At 33.1% G+C, this 20,939-nt stretch overlaps 1 protein-coding gene across 1 annotated transcript in view; it reads right to left on the bottom strand.

Annotated features, from left to right (window-relative positions):
* Positions 1 to 7,096: 7,096 nt before the first annotated feature.
* LOC139512435 (F-box/LRR-repeat protein 20-like) overlaps positions 7,097 to 20,939 on the bottom strand; it is a 32,633-nt gene continuing 18,790 nt past the window's right edge. Inside the window, exons 9-16 of the mRNA XM_071300047.1 lie at positions 19,242 to 19,316; positions 18,708 to 18,838; positions 18,271 to 18,331; positions 17,743 to 17,787; positions 16,923 to 16,979; positions 14,371 to 14,583; positions 11,727 to 14,085; positions 7,097 to 10,257 (exon numbers count right to left, since the gene is read on the bottom strand). Coding sequence (XP_071156148.1) covers positions 13,978 to 14,085; positions 14,371 to 14,583; positions 16,923 to 16,979; positions 17,743 to 17,787; positions 18,271 to 18,331; positions 18,708 to 18,838; positions 19,242 to 19,316 — 690 coding nt within the window. The 3' untranslated portion in view covers positions 7,097 to 10,257; positions 11,727 to 13,977. The remainder of the gene's footprint in view (positions 10,258 to 11,726; positions 14,086 to 14,370; positions 14,584 to 16,922; positions 16,980 to 17,742; positions 17,788 to 18,270; positions 18,332 to 18,707; positions 18,839 to 19,241; positions 19,317 to 20,939) is intronic.

The following is a 20,939-nucleotide window of genomic DNA, read 5'->3' as shown; positions in this document are numbered from 1 at the left end:
CACCTGCAATGGCATCAACCAAGTGATTGTAAATAAACATCATAGAAACCAGGAATGAGATTTTGTACGACAGACGTGCGTTTAGTCTACAAAAGACTTATAAGTGACACTCGAATCAAAACAAAAATAACAAAACTCCAAGGTAAATTCTCCAAGTTGAAGTCCATAAAAACTTCAAAAATCAACGTAACCAATCAACGGCACAAGTGAAAAAAAAATTCGTTAGGGTTCCACGGAACCCAGTGTCTCGCCTACTTTTGCTGTTAATCGCAGACTCAACAAAAATGAGGAAAAACATCAATAAACATTTCCCTCTCGATACTGTCTTTTGTTTGAAAGAAGCTTCCAAGTTTGGTAAAAAATCCAGGATAGTTTATGAATCTAATAAATGTTTTATAAACTTTAACTGCAGACTGTATGTAATTTTAACTGGAAGAAAAAGTCCATTTATAAGTAAAATACGGAAAAAGTGAATTTTTTTTCACAAAATTTACTTCTGAAAAATATCTGCGTCTGGCGTACTAAATTATAATCCTGGTACCTTTGATAACTATTTTGATCAGAAACAAGCTTTTGTCTAAGTTTGGTAGAAATCCTGGATAGTTTAAGAACATTATAAAAATTTTAAAAACTTAAACTTCAGAGTGAATGTTTTGTTGCTGGCAAAAAAACTAAGTCCATTTATAAGTAAAATACGGAAAAGTGGAAATTTATTTTTACAAAATTTTCTTCATTTATGATCATAAACAAGCTTCTGTCTAAGTTTGGTACAAATCATGGATAGTTTATGAAAGTTATGAAATTTTAAAAACTTTAACCACAGAGTGAATGTAATGTTTCCTCACAGAAAAACTAAGTCCATTTATAAGTAAAATACGGAAAAAATTGAATTTTATTTTTACAAAATTTACTTCTGGATACTTTCTTATGATCATAAACAAGCTTCGGTCCAAGTTTGGTAGAAATTCAGTATAGTTTAAGAAAGTTATTAAAATTTCAAAAACTTTAACCACAGAGTGAATATTTGTGGACGCCGCCGACGACGACGGAATGTAGAATGGCTTAGTCTCGCTTTTTCAACTTAAGTCAAAGGCTCGACAAAAATCCATATTCCTGCCTTGTTACAAGCATTTCCAATGAAAATTGTGGGTTATACCTAGGTTTTTCAGGGTAGCTAAACCTCACAATTATATGACAGTTGTTTAAAGTTTCGTTTTATTGTAAAATCTGGTGAGAACGCAAACAGAAATAACAGGGTAATGTGATAATAATTTGGATCCAGCAACGACAACTGTGAAAATCTATATATATCACAGACATACACCACAACTGTGAAAATCTATATCAAAGACATACACCACAACTGTGAAAATCTATATCACAGACATACACCACAACTGTGAAAATCTATATCACAGACATACACCACAACTGTGAAAATCTATATCACAGACATACACCACAACTGTGAGAATCTATATCACAGACATACACCACAACTGTGAGAATCTATATCACAGACATACACCACAACTGTGAAAATGTATATCACAGACATACATCACAAATGTGAAAATGTATATCACAGACATACACCACAACTGTGAAAATGTATATCACAGACATACACAACTGTGAAAATGTATATCACAGACATACACCACAACTGTGAAAATGTATATCACAGACATACACTATAACTGTGAAAATGTATATCACAGACATACACCATTACTGTGAAAATCTATATCACAGGCAATCACCACACCTGTGAAAATCTATATCACAGACATACACCACAACTGTGAAAATGTATATCACAGAAATACATCACAACTGTGAAAATGTATATCACAGACATACACCACGACTGTGAAAATCTATATCACAGGCATACACCACAGCTGTGAAAATGTATATCACAGACATACACCACAACTGTGAAAATCTATATCACAGACATACACCACAACTGGGAAAATGAATATCACAGACATACACCACAACTGTGAAAATCTATATCACAGACATACACAACTGTGAAAATCTATATCACAGACATACACCACAACTGTGAAAATGTATATCACAGACATACACCACAACTGTGAAAATCTATATCACAGACATACACCACAACTGTGAAAATGTATATCACAGACATACACCACAACTGTGAAAATCTATATCACAGACATACACCACAACTGTGAAAATCTATATCACAGACATATACCACAACTGTGAAAATCTATATCACAGACATACAACACAACTGTGTAAATGTATATCACAGACATACACAACTGTGAAAATGTATATCACAGAGATACACCACAACTGTGAAAATGTATACCACAGACATACACCACAACTGTGAAAATCTATATCACAGACATACACCACAGACATACACCACAACTGTGAAAATCTATATCACAGACATACACAACAACTGGGAAAATCTATATCACAGACATACACCACAACTGTGAGAATCTATATCACAGACATACACCACAACTGGGAAAATGTATATCACAGACATACACCACAACTGTGAAAATGTATATCACAGACATACACCACAACTGTGAAAATGTATATCACAGACATACACCACAACTGTGAAAATGTATATCACAGACATACACCACAACTGTGAAAATGTATATCACAGACATACACCACAACTGTGAAAATCTATATCACAGACATACACCACAACTGGGAAAATGAATATCACAGACATACACCACAACTGTGAAAATGTATATCACAGATATATACCACAACTGTGAAAATCTATATCACAGACATACACCACAACTGTGAAAATCTATATCACAGACATACACCACAACTGGGAAAATGAATATCACAGACATACACCACAACTGTGAAAATCTATATCACAGACATACACCACAACTGTGAAAATCTATATCAAAGACATACACCACAACTGTGAAAATCTATATCACAAACATACACCACAACTGTGAAAATCTATATCACAGACATACACCACAACTGGGAAAATCTATATCACAGACATACACCACAACTGGGAAAATGAATATCACAGACATACACCACAACTGTGAAAATCTATATCACAGACATACACAACTGTGAAAATGTATATCACAGACATACACCACAACTGTGAAAATGTATATCACAGACATACACCACAACTGTGAAAATCTATATCACAGACATACACCACAACTGTGAAAATCTATATCACAGACATACACCACAACTGTGAAAATCTATATCACAGACATACACCACAACTGACGAACAAATTCAAACAAACATTTATCTGTCAAAGACGTCAACTTTAAGGGGTAGTAGATAGTATTTTTCGGTGAAAATGAAGAAAAAAATACGTTTTAAGTCTTTGACAAACAAGAATGTGTCCATAGTACACGGATGCCCCACTCGTATTATCATTTTCTTTCTTCCGTGGGCCGTGAAATTGGGATAAAAACTATAATTTGGCATTAAAATTAGAAAAATCATATCATAGGGAACGTGTGTACTAAGTTTCATGTTGATTGGACTTCAACTTCAATAAAAAAATACCTTGACCAAAAACTTTAACCTGAAGCCAGACAGACAGATAGACGGACGAACGAAAGGGAAGAACAGACAATCGAATGAAAGGATGCACAAACCTGAAAATCATAATGCCCCTCTACTATAGTAGCTGGGGCATCAAAAATATCGTTTACATTTTCTGTATAAAGTAAAAAGTTAGTAAATAAAAATGATAGGGTAAGCAAAGTAGAAGCAACACTGTATAAAACCAGTGTCCGAATGGCACCCGAAGAACCAAACTGCACCAGGAATGCCCAAAATTAGCACGAAGACAAATAACGGTTAGACTAAATAAAATAAAAAGATATACTTTGAACAGCACCTACAATAAATTACATCATAGATACCAGGATTGAAATTTTATATTAACGCCAGACGCGCGTTTCATCTACAAAAGACTCAGCAGTGACGATGAAAAATGTTAAAAGGGCAAAATAAAGTACGAATTTGAAGAGCATTGAGGACCAACAATTCCTAAAAGTTTTGCCATATAGAGCTAAGGTAATCTATTTCTGATGTAGAAACGCGTGAGTATTTCAAAAATTCAAAAGTTTTGTAAACAGTTGATTTATAATTATGACCACCATCTTGTATACGTACAATTTGTGAAATTGACACTGAATACCTATCTATTTTAAGTTTTAATACTTTCTGATGATGTTTGTCAGAACTAGAGGCTCTAAAGAGCCTGTGTCGCTCACCTTGGTCTTGTGCATATTAAACAATGGACACAGATAAATTCATGACATAATTGTGTTTTGGTGATAGTGATGTGTTTGTAGATCTTACTTTACTGAACATTCTTGTTGCTACAATTATCTCTATCTATAATGAACTTGGCCCAGTAATTACAATGGAAAATATTTTCTAAAAATTTACCAAAATTTATGAAAAATGTTAAAAATTCACTATAAAGGGCAATAACTCCTTAAGGGGTCAATTGACTATTTTGGTCATGTAAACTTATTTGTAGATCTTATTTTGCTGAACGTTATTGCTGTATACAGTTTATCTCTATCTATAACATTATATAATAATATTCAAGATAATAACAAAAAACGGAAAAATTTCCTTAAAATTATCAATTCAGGACAGTAACCTAACAACGGGTTGTCCAATCCATGTGAAAACATCAGGGCAGATAGATCTTGACCTGATAAACAATTAAACACTGTCAGATTTTCTCTTAATGCTTCGGTTTTTGAGTTATAAGCCAAAAACTGCATTTTACCCCTATGTTCTATTATTAGCCGTGGCAGCCATTTTGGTTGATTGGCCAGGTCACGCCACACATTTTTTAAACAAATTACCCCAATGATGATTGTGGCCAAGTTTAGTTTAATTTGACCAAGTAGTTTCAGAGAAGAAGATTTTTGTAAAAGATTAAGATTTACGAAAAAATGGTTAAAATTTGACTATAAAGGGCAATAACTCCTTCAGGGGTCAACTGACCATTTTGGTCATGCTTGACTTATTTGTAAATCTTTACTTTGCTGAACATTATTGCTGTTTACAGTTTATCTCTATCTATAATAATATTCAAGATAATAACCAAAAACAGCAAAATTTCCTTAAAATTACCAATTCAGGGGCAGCAACCCAACAACAGGTTGTCCGATTCATCTGAAAATTTCAGGACAGATAGATCTTCACCTGATAAACACTTTAACCGCATGTCAGATTTGCTCTAAATGCTTTGGTTTTTGAGTTATAAGCAAAAAACTGCATTTTACCCCTATGTTCTATTTTTAGCCATGGCGGCCATCTTGGTTGGTTGGCCGGGTCACGCCACACACTTTTTAAAATAGATATCCCAAAGATGATTGTGGCCAAGTTTGGATTAATTTGGCCCAGTAGTTTCAGAGGAGAAGATTTTTGTAAAAGATTACTAAGATTTACGAAAAATGGTTAAAAATTGACTATAAAGATCAATAACTCCTAAAGGGGTCAACTGACCATTTTGGTCATGTTGACTCATTTGTAAATCTTACTTTGCTGAACATTATTGCTGTTTACAGTTTATCTCTATCTATAATAATATTCAAGATAATAGCCAAAAACAGCAAAAATTCCCTAAAATTACCAGTTCAGGGGCAGCAACCCAATAACGGGTTGTCGGATTCATCTGAAAATTTGAGCGCAGATGGATCTTGACCTGATAAACAATTTTACCCCATGTCAGATTTGCTCTAAATGCTTTGGTTTTTGAGTTATAAGCCAAAAACTGCATTTTACCCCTATGTTCTATTTTTAGCCATGGCGGCCATCTTGGTTGGTTGGCCGGGTCACGCCACACATTTTTTAAACTAGATACCCCAATGATGATTGTGGCCAAGTTTGGTTTAATTTGGCCCAGTAGTTTCAGAGGAGAAGATTTTTGTAAAAGTTAACGACGACGGACGACGGACGCCAAGTGATGGGAAAAGCTCACTTGGCCCTTCGGGCCAGGTGAGCTAAAAAGGATGATACATTTTTTGGCAAAACCGTGGCTTGTTTTACTCAGACACCGATGATTGTTTACAAAGTCTGAGTAGCAGCTGCAAGTTCAATACGTGGGTGAAGTTGGCATATTGCATATTGCTGCTAAGATGAGCAAAATTTATAATTTCAAAATTGAATTTGTATCGTTTGTCATATATTCTTGTACTGAGATGCCTGGTGTAGTCGACTGTTTTTGCAGAAATCCATTTGACAAGAATATGCACTTATACATCTCGTCATTGTTATTGTGCTATGGTAATTTTTTTTTATTCTTGTCTTTCATTTTTCATAAAGTGCTTTGTCTTTGCCTTTTTGTGTTTCTTTGATATATGTGTTTGTTTTATAGTGATTATGACACAAAATGTTGAACGCTGTGCCCATATTTTTGACATTTTTACCTATTATGTCTCTATGTTTTGTTCACATATCGATGTCAATATAATGGAATTTTATGTGACTGTCATTCAAGTGAGAGGATTTTCTTATCCCAGGCATAGATTACCTTAGCCGTATCTGGCACAATTTTTTGGAATTTTGGATCCTCAATGCTCTTCAACTTTGTACTTGTTTGGTTTTATAAATATTTTAATATGAGTGTCACTGATGAGTCTTATATAGACGAAACGCACGTCTGGCGTACTAAATTATAATCCTGGTACCTTTGATAACCAATTAGCTAGCTATAAATACAGGTTTATTTTGCCATTTTCTGAACAAGAACACGTCTGTACCAAGCTAAGTTAGAAATATGACATGTTTGATGGGTTTGAGCTTTTGATTTTGTCCTTTGAGTACGGACTTTCCATTTTGAATTTTCCTCAGGTTTAGTGTTTTTGTGATTATAATTTTTTATTAAATAACTAGAAACCAAAGATAAATGCTATAATCTTGACACTGAAAGGCAAAATAAAATCAAAGATAATTATCTTGACACCAAAAGGCCAAAAAAAATAATCAAAGATAAATGCTTTTATCTTAACAACAAAAGTCAAAATAAAATCAAGACTGGTATTATTAATATTTTATATCACAATATGCTTAATATTTATGACACATTTCAGTGATGTTACATCATACATACAAAACACTATTCTGGGTAACATTTAGCTAAACTGTTGAGTGCACAGGTTGATCAATTTACTCCACTGAAGAAAAGCAAGAATACACTGAACATAAAAGTGTGAAAATAAAAAAGAATGTATGTAAGCACTAGACATCACATTAGCTTGTATATTGAAGAAGAAACAAAATCAGGAATACGGATAATACAAGACATACAAATTAGAAACCATACATCTGTGCGAAATTTGACGAAAAACAGATCTATAATAATTCATAGCAGGAATGCAAAAAAAAAAATCAATATTTTCATGGGATTGATAACAGTATCTTTTAATTTTCAAGGTTATTATCAATTTAACCCTTCTCAACGAACTTATGCTATTAGAAACAACAAAAAATATCCATTTCTAAAAGGAGGGATATTTGTCTGCATTGAAACTTGTACCGGTAGTTAAATAAACTCATCATAGATACCAGAATTAAATTTTGTATTTACGCCAGACGAGCATTACTTCTACAAGACTCATCAGTGACGCTCTAATCCAAAAAAGTTAAAAAGGCCAAATAGAGTAAGAAGTTGAAGAGCATTGAGGACAAAAATTCCTAAAAGTTTTGCCAAATACAGCTTAGGTAATCTATTCTTGAGGTAGAAAAGCCTTAGTTTTGTCAATAGCTAATTTATAAATGATAGATCATGTCAGCACGTCAGCACATAAGTGCTGACTACTGGGCTGGTGATACCCTTGGGGTAGTCTTATGTTTATAAGATGCTTTAATTTCAGTGCTAATAAAACATTTTAAACTAAAACTCTCACTGTTGCTTCATTTACCAAATATAGAAACAGGGATATGTCGTGCGATCAATTTTAAGTTTCATCACTATTCTACACAATATGGGGTTCAATCAGGGATGGAAAATAGTATACTTGTAGAAGAAAAACATGTATATATAACATTCTGTAATATTTTCACAGTTGAGACAAAACATAGGAATTAGGAAAGACAGTATCTATCTTAGAAAAGAGACAAAAAAATGAAAACATAAGCTTCAGTAAAATAACGTAAAAGTGAGTAGATTTTTTTGTTTGGGAAGTGTAAGGTAAACCATAAAATCACAATCAAAAACTATATAATTCAGATATCAATACAATAACATTGATCATGATTATACAAAAACCATTGGTCAGTTTCAACATTCACACACTATCAAAAATAAACACATCTTTTGCTTTAAAATACTCAAGCTTCACTGTTAACATTCTTACACTGCTAAATTCAAGCATACAACAATCTCATCTGAACATATACACACTCACTCTCAGATCATGTGATAAATAAAACCTAAGTTTTGTACAGGTTATATAAATGCAACAGCAATATTAAGACTACAGCTTATTTACTATCACATTACCCTATCAATGACAAATCTCACATACTCATGTTTAGTAATATGTAATTTTGTGGATAATAACTCAAACAAGTGTGCAAGAATTTTTTTTCTTTTTTTTAACTGTTTGGCAATAATTAGAAGTATTGTTCATCCACAGTAGCTAATTGATTTTTGATCTGAATAGTGGGTTAAAAGATTGACTATAAATGTTCAATCTTTCAGGTAATTTTCAGACTTAGTTAATTTAGTACTGTTCAGACACTTCGCTTGTAGTCAATATAGTTCTGGTCAGTCTATTTTTAGTTTGTTTAGTAGTTTTATTTATCTGTTAATAATTTAATTTTGGATGTAACGCGTCTTCTAATTGGCTGACGTTATTTTGTTATGAGCCCATAGACATAATTTAGACATGGTACCGTGACGTCATCAACGTTTTTTCATGGTTTTCTACGGTTTAAAATGGAATTTAGAATTAAATTATGAGAAATGACTGTAATAATTTTTCTGTCTATTCAAAATAACATAAAAAATGTGGTGCACACTGTAAAATAACCCGCTACCTGCGTTATTCAGTGTGCACCAAATTTTTTGTGTTATTTCTTCATAGACAGAAAAAATATTACAGTTATTCCTTAAATAACAACATCATACTTAATTGTCTGAAAAGCTACTGAACAGAACTTGATTGAAAGCAAGAGAAATGTCTGAATTGTACTTATTTTACAATTAAAGTGTGTAAGATCAAATAAGCTGCTTAAGACTAAGATTCATTTACTAGTGCTGATGTCCAGGATGTCCACCAGCAACAAAACAAACTAGAGGCTCTTAAGAGCCTGTGTGGCTCACCTTGGTTTATGTGCTTACATGTATTAAACAAAGGACACAGATGGATTCATGACAAAATTGTGTTTTGATGATGGTGATGTGTATGTTGATCTTACTTTACTGAAGATTCTTGCTACTTCCAATTTTCTCTATCTATAATAAACTTGGCCCTTTAATTACAGAGGAAAATATTTTGTAAAAATTTACCAAATTAATGAAAATTGTTAAAAATTGACTATAAAGGGCAATAACTGCTTAAGGGGTCAACTGATCATTTTCATTTTGGTCATGTTGACTTATTTGTATATCTTACTTTGCTGAACATTATTGCTGTTTACAGTTTATCTCTATCTATAATAGCATTCAAGATAATAACCAACAACGGCAAAATTTCTTTAAAAATTACAAATTGGGGGCAGCAACCCAACAACCAGTTGTCCAATGCATCTTAAACTTTCAGGGCAGATAGATATTGACTTGATAAACAATTTAACACCTTGTCAGATTTGCTGTAAATGCTTTGGTTTCAGAGTAATAAGCCAAAATCTACATTTTACCCCTATGTTCTATTTTTAGCCATGGTGGCCATCTTGTTGGTTGGCCAGGTCATCGCACACATTTTTTAAACAAATATCCTAATAATGATTGTGGTCAAGTTTGGTTAAATTTGGCCAAGTAGTTTCAGAGGAGATGATTTTTGAAAGATTACAAAAATTTACGAAAAATTGGTAAAAAATGACTATAAAGGGCAATAACTCCTTAAGGGGTCAATTGACCATTTCGGTCATGTTGACTTATTTGTAGATCTTACTTTTCTGAACATTATTGCTGTTTACAGTTTATCTTTATCTATAATAGTATTCAAGATATTAACCAAAAACTAAAATTTCCTTAAAACAAGAAGTAATTGTAACAGGATGCTGTTACGAAGTCTCCCAAACAAAGCTCCGATAACTCCTCATTCATATGGTCCCATGTTCATTTGATTTGATTTTTTGTCCCATACAAGAATATATATGACTTACGAGTAGGGATCTCCACCATTTACAAGTTTTCAAACAGGAGGGGGTGGTGGTGACCCCCAGGGACTTTACCTACATTTCATTTGATTTGTTTTATTGTCCCCTACAAGATAATATATGGTTTAGGGGTGGGGATCTGGACCATTTACAAGATAATAGTACATTCTCAAATTGAACGGGGTGGGGGTGACCCCCAGGAACTTCCATCTAATTTCATGTGATTTGTTTTATTGTCCCATACAAGAATATATATGGTTTAGGGGTGGGGATCTGGACCGTTTTCAAGTTTTCAAACAAGAGGGGTTGGGGTGACCCCCTAGGGACTTCCCTTTTATTTCATTTGATTTGTTTTATTGTCCCCTACAAGAATATATATGGTTTAGGGGTGGGGATCTGGACCGTTTACAAGTTGTCAACCTAGAGGGGGTGGGGCGACCCCCTAGGGACTTCCCTCTTATTTCATTTGATTTGTTTTATTGTCCCCTACAAGAATATATATGGTTTAGGGGTGGGGATCTGGACCGTTTACAAGTTGTCAACCTAGAGGGGGTGGGGTGACACCCTAGGGACTTCCCTCTTATTTCATTTGATTTGTTCCATTGTCCCTTACAAAAATGTATATGGTTTAGGGGTGGGGATCTGGACCGTTTACAAGTTTTCAAACAAGAGGGGGTGGGGTGACCCCCTAGGGACTTCCCTTTTATTTCATTTGATTTGTTTTATTGTCCCCTACAAGAATATATATGGTTTAGGGGTGGGGATCTGGACCGTTTAAAAGTTTTCCAACAAGAGAGGGTGGGGTGACCCCCCAGGGACTTCCCTTTTATTTCATTTGATTTGTTTTATTGTCCCCTACAAGAATATATATGGTTTAGGGGTGGGGATCTGAACCGTTTACAAGATAATAGCACATTCTCAAATTGAAGGGGGTGGGGATGACCCCCAGGGCATCCCCTATATTTCATGTGATTTATTTTATTGTCCTTTAATTATTTCTGAAGACTGTATGTATCTATCACTTATAGTTTTCAAGTTATATTCATTTAAAAAAATTTGAAAATAAAATCCCATAGGGTTCTATAGTAAAACCCTCCCTGCTTTCTACCCCCCAAAATACCCCTTAATAGACCCCAATGCACAAACAAAAGATTGATGGCTCACCTAGACATATTAGTCTACCATTTTATGAAATCCTAAGTCAATCTGACAAGCGGTTTTGGAGAAACGCTGCGGACAAGTTCATTTTTTAAAGCGGCGGAAGAAGAGGAAGAAGAAGAATAATAAAAATAATAAGAACTGAGCAAAACCAATAAGTCTCCAAACTTTGTTTGGGAGACTTAATTACCAATTCAGGGGCAGCAAGCCAACAACCGGTTATCCGATTCATCTGAAAATTTCAGAGCAGATAGACCTCTACTTGATAAACAATTTTATCCCATGTAAGATTTGCTCTAAATGCTTTGATTTCAGAGTTATAAGCCAAAATCTACATTTTACCCCTATGTTCTATTTTTAGCCATGGTGGCCATCTTGGTTGGCTGGCCGAGTCACAAGATACATTTTTAAAATTAGATACATCAATGGTGATTGTGGCCAAGTTTGGTTAAATTTGTAGTTTCAGAGTAGATTTTTGTAAAAGTTAATGTTGACGGACGATGACGACGCCAGACGCTGGACGCAAAGTGATGAGCCAGGCTGTGGAAGGGTTATACTTTTTACTTTTTACTTGTCCTACAACATTTTTACCAGTCCAAAATCAGTCTATGATCCCTTAACGTATTCATGTCATAATATATTTTACTCTTATGCATCTTATGTATGATATGATAATGTTCTCCTAGACACAATGGTTGCCTATCATACTCTGAATATGAGTAAACTGGGGTTACATATAAATTTTGTGTTAAATTTGAAAACTTATTGTATGGTAATCATTCAATAATTCTTACCTGGAAAATTCTGTATTTCAAATATATTCTGACAGTGAAAATCTATAAAGTGATAGCAGTTTACTGAATCAATTTCAGACAATTTCAATTTGATAAACAATGTCATACACCATGAATGATCAAGAAATCATTAGAAACTACTGTATCAATAATACTTTGTCAAACAAGTAATGCTCTAGGAATGTTACTAATGCACAATATTTATAATAGTAAAAGCTTAGCCATATTAAGTATTTCAATTCTAACTAAAAGCAGGATTTAATATATAATGTTAAAGTTAAAAGGTGTTCTATTAAAAGCATATGCTGAACACAAATTGTGCTCTGTAGAGAGACTTAAATTTCAGCTATCTGAAACCTATTTGAATTGGAATTTTCTGAAATGATTCTTGTCATTTAGATCATGTATACAGTAAATGCAAACATATTTATTGCAGTTTTATATTCACCAATTTCATTTTACTGTTTTTCCTCAAAAAAATAATATGTCATTAATTCAAAATTAAAGTGTTGTAAAAACTTCCTATCATAAATTATCAAAAACTATTAAAACCTCAAGAAACATGTTAAAATACCCAAAATAAAAAAAAAGTGCTTGTATAAATTTCATTGTGGAAATGGTTATGCAGTCCTTTAATGTGAACACACTTCATTGCACCTCAGTTTTATATTAAAAATAAAATATTACATACAATCAAAGCAATGGGTTGCCACAATCCAAAAGTAAGATCTAAACATAAAGAAAATGTTACAGTTACATGTAAGAAGACTTTTTGAGGATTTTAAATGTCAAATTGTAATCTAAGAAGATTTTTTTATTCTTCTTTCAGGTAAGGAACCAGAATCAAAACGGTATGTGATTGGTTCATCATGAAAACTTTGAGCAGTGTAGGGCAACACTTAAAGTTCTCAGAACCATAGTTTTCATCTTTTAATTTTAACCCCAAAATATTCTGAACATGGTCATATGATGCATTGCCCTATGTAATATCAATTTAAAAAGTTTTTTATATAATAATTTGTAAAGTGATAATTTGAATAATACCCCTACCTGAAAACTTTTTGCAAAATGATACCATTATACACATACTAAGTACTACGTCATTACTTCTTACACCAATGGATGAAAACATTTATTATTCTTGCACACATGTTGCTTTTCTTTTTTTTTGTCCAAAAATTACAAAGAAATTCCATAAATAGTGTTTAGCTCAATTTTGTAAAAAAATGTTTTTTTTCTTAAACAGTCATCAAGTTTTAACAACTGATTTGATACATTTGTTAAAAAAAATCTTGTTGTGTGTGTTGAGTATCATAATTTTGTGCCGTCAAATATGTACAAATCCAGTAATTGATCTCATCACAGCCAATAAAATATGACACTAGCTTTAGGTAAACTGTAGTGTCCTGTGTCCTAGTCACTCAAATTCCAAAGCCAGACAATATCTAAACATACTAGTTAAATGCTTAAAATATGCAAATAGAATTAAATAGGTTTTCTTTTACAAGGACATATCATGAAGCACTATCAAAACAGTTTTTGAATATCAATTAACAGAATTCCTGACAATACATATGTATCTGTATATCAAAACAGATCTTTCTGTTATATAAACATAACATAAGCAACATTAATATGATCAAAGAATTGTACAGCACTTGCAATAACGTTGACGTCCATTTCCAACTGATGGTGGTGGTGTCACTGGTGCGAAATATGCATGGACTTTGATATTTGGTAGTCTTGTCTGAAAAAAGCAAAACATATTTTGAGACATTTGTGTTAATAAACCAAGACTTACAATTTCAAAGATAAATTATTTTTTTGGATACCAATTTTTGTTGATTGAGGAAAATTTGCATTGATTCTTTAAAATGATACCATGACCCTGCATACGAATGTTATTTTTGTCCTGATCTAACACTTATCCATTCTGTCTATTATTTAACTTTTATTGAGAAGTCTTTCAAAATTAAAGTTTTTCCACTAATGAGACTCAATTGTTTAAAATATCATAAACAGTTTTACTTACCCTTAATCTCCTGATACCAGCTCTAGTAATTAACTGACAATCATAAAGTTCTATTCTTTCTAGACTTTGGCAGCCCATTAAATGTTCCAAAGAAGCATCAGTAATTAGAGGACAATTATCTAGTTCTAATATTTTTAAATGTTCCGTAGCACAGGCACTGGCACCTACATGTCTAATACCTTCATCTGTCAGTAACTCACAGTGTGATAAACTCTACAACAGAAGGCAATAATTTTTAAATGTTGACTGATAAACTCTACAATAGAAGGCAATATTTTTTAAATGTTGTTTGATAAATGTTGACTGATAAACTCTACAATAGAAGGCAATATTTTTTAAATGTTGTTTGATAAACTCTTCAACAGATGGCAGTATTTTTCAAATGTTGACTTTTTGGTTTTTGTTTTTGTTTTAAAATTATCAATTAAATTTTGTTTTTAAATGTTTTGATATTTATTTATTGTTTTGTTGAGTTTGTTTTGGTGTTGTGGTGTTTGTACCACTGTCCCAGGTTTTGGTGTTGTGGTGTTTGTGCCACTGTCGTGGTGTTTGTACCACTGTCCCAGGTTTTGGTGTTGTGGTGTTTGTACCACTGTCCAAGGTTTTGGTGTTGTGGTGCTTGTACCACTGTCCAAGGTTTTGGTGTTGTGGTGTTTGTACCACTGTCCCAGGTTTAGGTGTCGTGGTGTTTGTACCACTGTCCCAGGTTTTGGTGTTGTGGTGTTTGTACCACTGTCCCAGGTTTTGGTGTTGTGGTGTTTGTGCCACTGTCGTGGTGTTTGTACCACTGTCCCAGGTTTTGGTGTTGTGGTGTTTGTACCACTGTCCAAGGTTTTGGTGTTGTGGTGCTTGTACCACTTTCCCAGGTTTTGGTGTTGTGGTGTTTGTGCCACTGTCGTGGTGTTTGTACCACTGTCCCAGGTTTTGGTGTTGTGGTGTTTGTGCCACTGTCCCAGGTTTTGGTGTTGTGGTGTTTGTACCACTGTCCAAGGTTTTGGTGTTGTGGTGTTTGTACCACTGTCCCAGGTTTTGGTGTTGTGGTGCTTGTACCACTGTCCCAGGTTTTGGTGTTGTGGTGTTTGTACCACTGTCCAAGGTTTTGGTGTTGTGGTGTTTGTGCCACTGTCGTGGTGTTTGTACCACTGTCCCAGGTTTTGGTGTTGTGGTGTTTGTACCACTGTCCAAGGTTTTGGTGTTGTGGTGCTTGTACCACTGTCCCAGGTTTAGGTGTTGTGGTGTTTGTACCACTGTCCCAGGTTTTGGTGTTGTGGTGCTTGTACCACTGTCCCAGGTTTAGGTGTTGTGGTGTTTGTACCACTGTCCAAGGTTTTGGTGTTGTGGTGCTTGTACCACTGTCCCAGGTTTAGGTGTTGTGGTGTTTGTAACACTGTCCCAGGTTTTGGTGTTGTGGTGCTTGTACCACTGCCCCAGGTTTAGGTGTTGTGGTGTTTGTACCACTGTCCAAGGTTTTGGTGTTGTGGTGCTTGTACCACTGTCCCAGGTTTTGGTGTTGTGGTGTTTGTACCACTGTCCCAGGTTTTGGTGTTGTGGTGTTTGTGCCACTGTCGTGGTGTTTGTACCACTGTCCCAGGTTTTGGTGTTGTGGTGTTTGTACCACTGTCCAAGGTTTTGGTGTTGTGGTGTTTGTACCACTGTCCAAGGTTTTGGTGTTGTGGCGTTTGTACCACTGTCCCAGGTTTTGGTGTTGTGTTTGTACCACTGTCCCAGGTTTTGGGAGGGTTGGGCGCCTGCTGATATGATTCACCCTGCCACATTCTGTGTGGTAGGGACGACATCAAAAGATCAATGTAAGACAAAAAACTTAATTCAAATAGTTTGGGGGTGGGGTTGAACTGCAGCAAGATTTGGTTATCTGACATTGATTTTTACATATACATATGGGTCAATCAATTTTCCCTAAATTAAGTTAAGAGGGGGTGGGGGTGGGGGTGTCAGTGAAAAAACTATGTGAATTAAGTTTTTTATCCTTCATTGAACTTTTGATGTCGTCCCTTACTGTCCAGATTCAGGCACCTGTAATATACTGGTTGTGGTTTGTTTCTGTTTTTCATATTTGTTTTTTTTGTTGTTGTTTGTTTTATACATAAATAAGGCAATTAGTTTTCTAGTTTGTTATTTCATTGCCCCTTATGGCTAGCTATGTAGTATTGATTTCTCTCATTGTTGAAAGCCATTTATGGTGACCTGTAATTGCTACCTTCTAATTCTTCTGGTCTTGATTATTTATTTTCCTTGATGAAAGTTTATCAAATATGACAGTTGCTATCCATTTCTTTGACCTGTTTGGTCTAATCATTTCATTAGGGTCTTTCCTTTATGAATTTAGCACACCTTAAACAAAAGGGAAGTGTTTCCATGGAAATGGTACATCATAATCTTTTTTTATCAGTTTAACTTATAAAAAAACAGCATTCAATCATACAATTCTTTTACAATAACAAAATTATACCACTATACATTCATTTTCTTTTCTAGGATATAAATCAAATAAAATATAATGTGTTAATGATTAAAAGTATAAAATGTCTTACCAATGCACTAAGCTTAGGACAAAACATTGCTAAGTAATTCAGTGTTGTGTCTGTTATCTGGAAGACAAGACAATAGATTTGCTTATATAATAGATAGCAGGCATATCTAATTCTTAAAAGTCAAAAACATTATAATGGGAGTTGGAATATTCTTTAGTACATGTAATTCACTTAAACATATCCCATTTATTAAGAAAGCTATTATAGTCCTTACTATGATTATTATACCTCAGTATGTATTTTCTTTATAAATTTATAGACGAATAAATTTATATTTCTTAAATTGTCTGCAATAGACTACCTGTTAATAGTTTCAAAAAACATTTTACTGCAAGCAAACACTTTCTTGTAAAAAGATTATAATATAAAAAAGAAGATGTGGTATGATTGCCAATGAGACAACTATCCACAAAAGACCAAAATGTCACAGATATTAACAACTATATTCTACAGGTACAACCAAACTTCAAAACCAAATCTTTATATCTATGGAAAAATTTAGTAAAGGTTTTAAACCTGTTAATGGTGTCTAGAGTGAACTTTAATTCGAATACTGGAAACTTAAATGTGGTCAAGGTCAGGTGAACATATTCTATAACCCAAATAAAGTTATCATCTCACATGTACTGATAACTGAAAACAATGTCTTTTCTTTTGAGGTTAATAAACAAATGAGGAACTCCAAACAAACCAAATGCACAGTGATCATTAAAAGTCAAGCAACCAGTCAATAAAATTTGTATGCAAAAACTACAGAAACATTTATTCATCATATTTTGTTCATTAAACAAAATGTGTTAATTATTTGTATAAGTGTTACCTGTATACATTCTTCCAGATCCATTTTTTCCAAATTGCTGCAATTCTGAAAAAAAAATTATATTATAAGTTCGTTATTGTTACAGACAAAGGTAATATATATACAGAACTAGTCAGCATAAAATAAAATATGTTCTTTTTCAATCTCTGCATGCTTTCCCTAAATTCTAAATGAAAACCATTACATTCATATATTTTTGCAACATATTTATACAGAAGTATAATAATTCACTACTGCAAATATTTCTAATACTATGTGGTTTTTTAAAAGTGACACAAATGTGTATATAGTATATAAAACTTTTAATTTTCCATTATTTTAGAAAAGATGATTGTTCTAATACAGACGTGACTAGTTTTGAAACATATGCCTCTTATAGTTGATGTGTTTCATGACGGTTTGGTCTGTGACCTAGATTTGTTTACCCTTAATTGATTTATAACACATGACCAGTCGTATACTACTGTTGCCTTTATTTGCACATTTTTTTTAAGGACAACTGCATATCTAAGAGTTTGAAACTCCTACCCTTGCTAAGGCTTGGAATCCATTATCTGTGAAATGTGAACAGTCAGCAACTTCTAATGTACTGAAATATAAATCTAAATATCATTGTAATGTGCAATAGACATATACAATATTCTAACAGATATATAAGTATTTTACCTTCTTTGCTTTTTGTACTAACTTAAAGTTTCTAAAGTGAATCAACATAAAAATTCTTGCTTAAAAATATTTTAATTTGTAAACAAGTGTAATACAAGACAATAGTGTGTTTCATACCAATGTATAAATTGATATATTTAGTAATTGAGTCATATATCCTTTTATGTTCAAATGGGCAAAGATAGATAACAAGTGACAAAAATACGAACAATTATCTGATGCAGTCTAGGAATTGACTATTATTCCAAACCCATCCTAAATTCCTTCGCCAAAGATGTTTATAATACCCCGGTACTTACGTGAGATTATGACATCCTTGACCTAAAGAGACTAGTGAAGCATCAGTCAGACGTGTACAATTAGAGAGACACAAGAATAATATCTGATGACAGTGGTCACCAATCTCCTGTACAGCATCATCTGTTATATTCTAAAAATAGATCAACGTAAATATCAAACCATTGTTGTCTTCATAGGAAACACATAACAATAAAAGTTTTGTATTGCTTTTTGCTTCAATTTTTATATTTTTTAACCAAGATAAAGCCATGGGCTGACAAATAATATTTAATCTTGCTTGACATTTTTATTCTTTTTATTAGCGGTCTTCAAAATACTTGTTTGTTTGGATATGCAATGTAAAAACAAATAATAACATCTGAAGAACACAACCTTCTGTGTTGATTTTTATCACATAAACGAGATTAAATAAAATTTTCATATTGTTCAACCTTCGACATTTTTTTCCCCAATGTTTGCAATACAATGTTTTCAATTTCAATATATTCTCCCCTCATGATTTATACAGTTTATCAAATAACATTGATACATACTGTACAACTATGCAGGTTAATCTTCTTCAGTTTTTCACAATTTTTAGCTATATAACCAACACCTTCATCTGTGACCTGTAAAATATACATGTTTTTGAAAAAAACCTCATCAAAGATAGATTTATTTATTGTTGGTTACTTAACATCCAGTGGAAAACATTTCATGCATGTTAAGGACGAAACTTATCAAAGCTACGAGGCTAATAATTTTGTACCCCAGATGCATGTTTCATTAACTTTCTTAATAAAATCATTTCTGATGGTTGAATTGAAACAATTAAAAGATTTGACCACCTATATACTAGTGTATCATTTGTAATTGTGGGATTGGGGGCATAGCATTTTGTATTTTATGGAACATCCCTTATCATATTCTGACTTTGGTGGATCATTTTATTATTCAATACTCAGCTATGGTACATAGCTTTGTCTCTTTTTTTGGTAAATAGCAAAATGTGACATTAAAGTTTGTATTAAACATTTCTATTATTAAGGGCATACGATACAGTTGCAGAGGAGGTAATGACGTTGCTAATGTAAATTGTTATTTTCGCGACGTCAAACTATGACTTATCGGGAAAAGATTCAGTTTTCGACCGATTTTTATCATTCAAACTTTTCTAACTTGAAAACGAGTTAATGGACCCCTCCTTTTCAAAATGCCATTTGGTTTGATTACGCGAGAAGATTATGTGTGCCAATTTTTTCATGAAAACGTAAATAGTGCAACTTTTTTAAATTTGATAAATATACAACAAAAATTTATGTTTTTTTTTTTACATTTATGAACATTTGATAAATATGAGTTATTTCTGAATAACATAAGTATAAATTTTTTAGGATACCTATAAAATACAGAAATTACAAATTATTTAACAAAAAATAATTTGTGTTTATCTTTTAAAACAAAAAAGTTATGTCTTTCTTTCGAAAGGGAAAATTTGGCCACAAATCCGAATTTTTAGCAAATATACAAAATTTTGACCTCATTTTACTCAAAAAGTAGCACATGAAGGTATATTTTTTTTTACATATTTAATTTAATCAGGTAAAAAATAGTCTATAAGGAAATTTTTATCAAAATATTAATACGGGATCAAAACTATCGTATGCCCTTAAATAGACATTTTCTACAGTGATTGTAAATGTTCCAGATATCCATAAACTATCATTTCAAGATCAGCACACTGGTGATCCTATTTGTGATAAATTTGAGGGTTTAAAGATCAGTTGATTGTGCAAAACCAAAACTATATGACTCTCTGTACGCAAAAATATGATTTTAAAATGTAATAGACTATTCCGGCATTAACTGATAAGATATGACGTAACTGGTACTGGACTGATATGTTTATAGATAGATTCTACCACTGCATCAAGTGTGATACCATATTTGTCCCCTCAAGACAGCTAAATTCCAAATTTAAAACCTGAGGCTTGCAGGGTGTTTAAAATATTTGAAATTTAACTGTTGGGAGTGGATACATTTCAAATTGCACAAGATTTGGTGTAGGAATCTGTTTCTCTAAAGATTTATACACGATATATACAGACAATTTCAATCCTTCGAGAAGTGCAAAAAGATATGATCTTTCTATGTGATTTCATCAGGCATGGTCACCTTTTTTTATGGCTTTAGGAACCACATGTTGATCAAATAAAAATACAACAGGTCAGGAAAGGGATAAATCTAGTCAG

The sequence above is a fragment of the Mytilus edulis genome, chromosome 2, assembly GCF_963676685.1.
Source record: "Mytilus edulis chromosome 2, xbMytEdul2.2, whole genome shotgun sequence".
Classification (NCBI taxonomy): domain Eukaryota; kingdom Metazoa; phylum Mollusca; class Bivalvia; order Mytilida; family Mytilidae; genus Mytilus; species Mytilus edulis.
The sequence above is the reverse complement of the archived record's forward strand: the minus strand, read 5'-3'. Positions and strand labels throughout refer to the sequence as shown.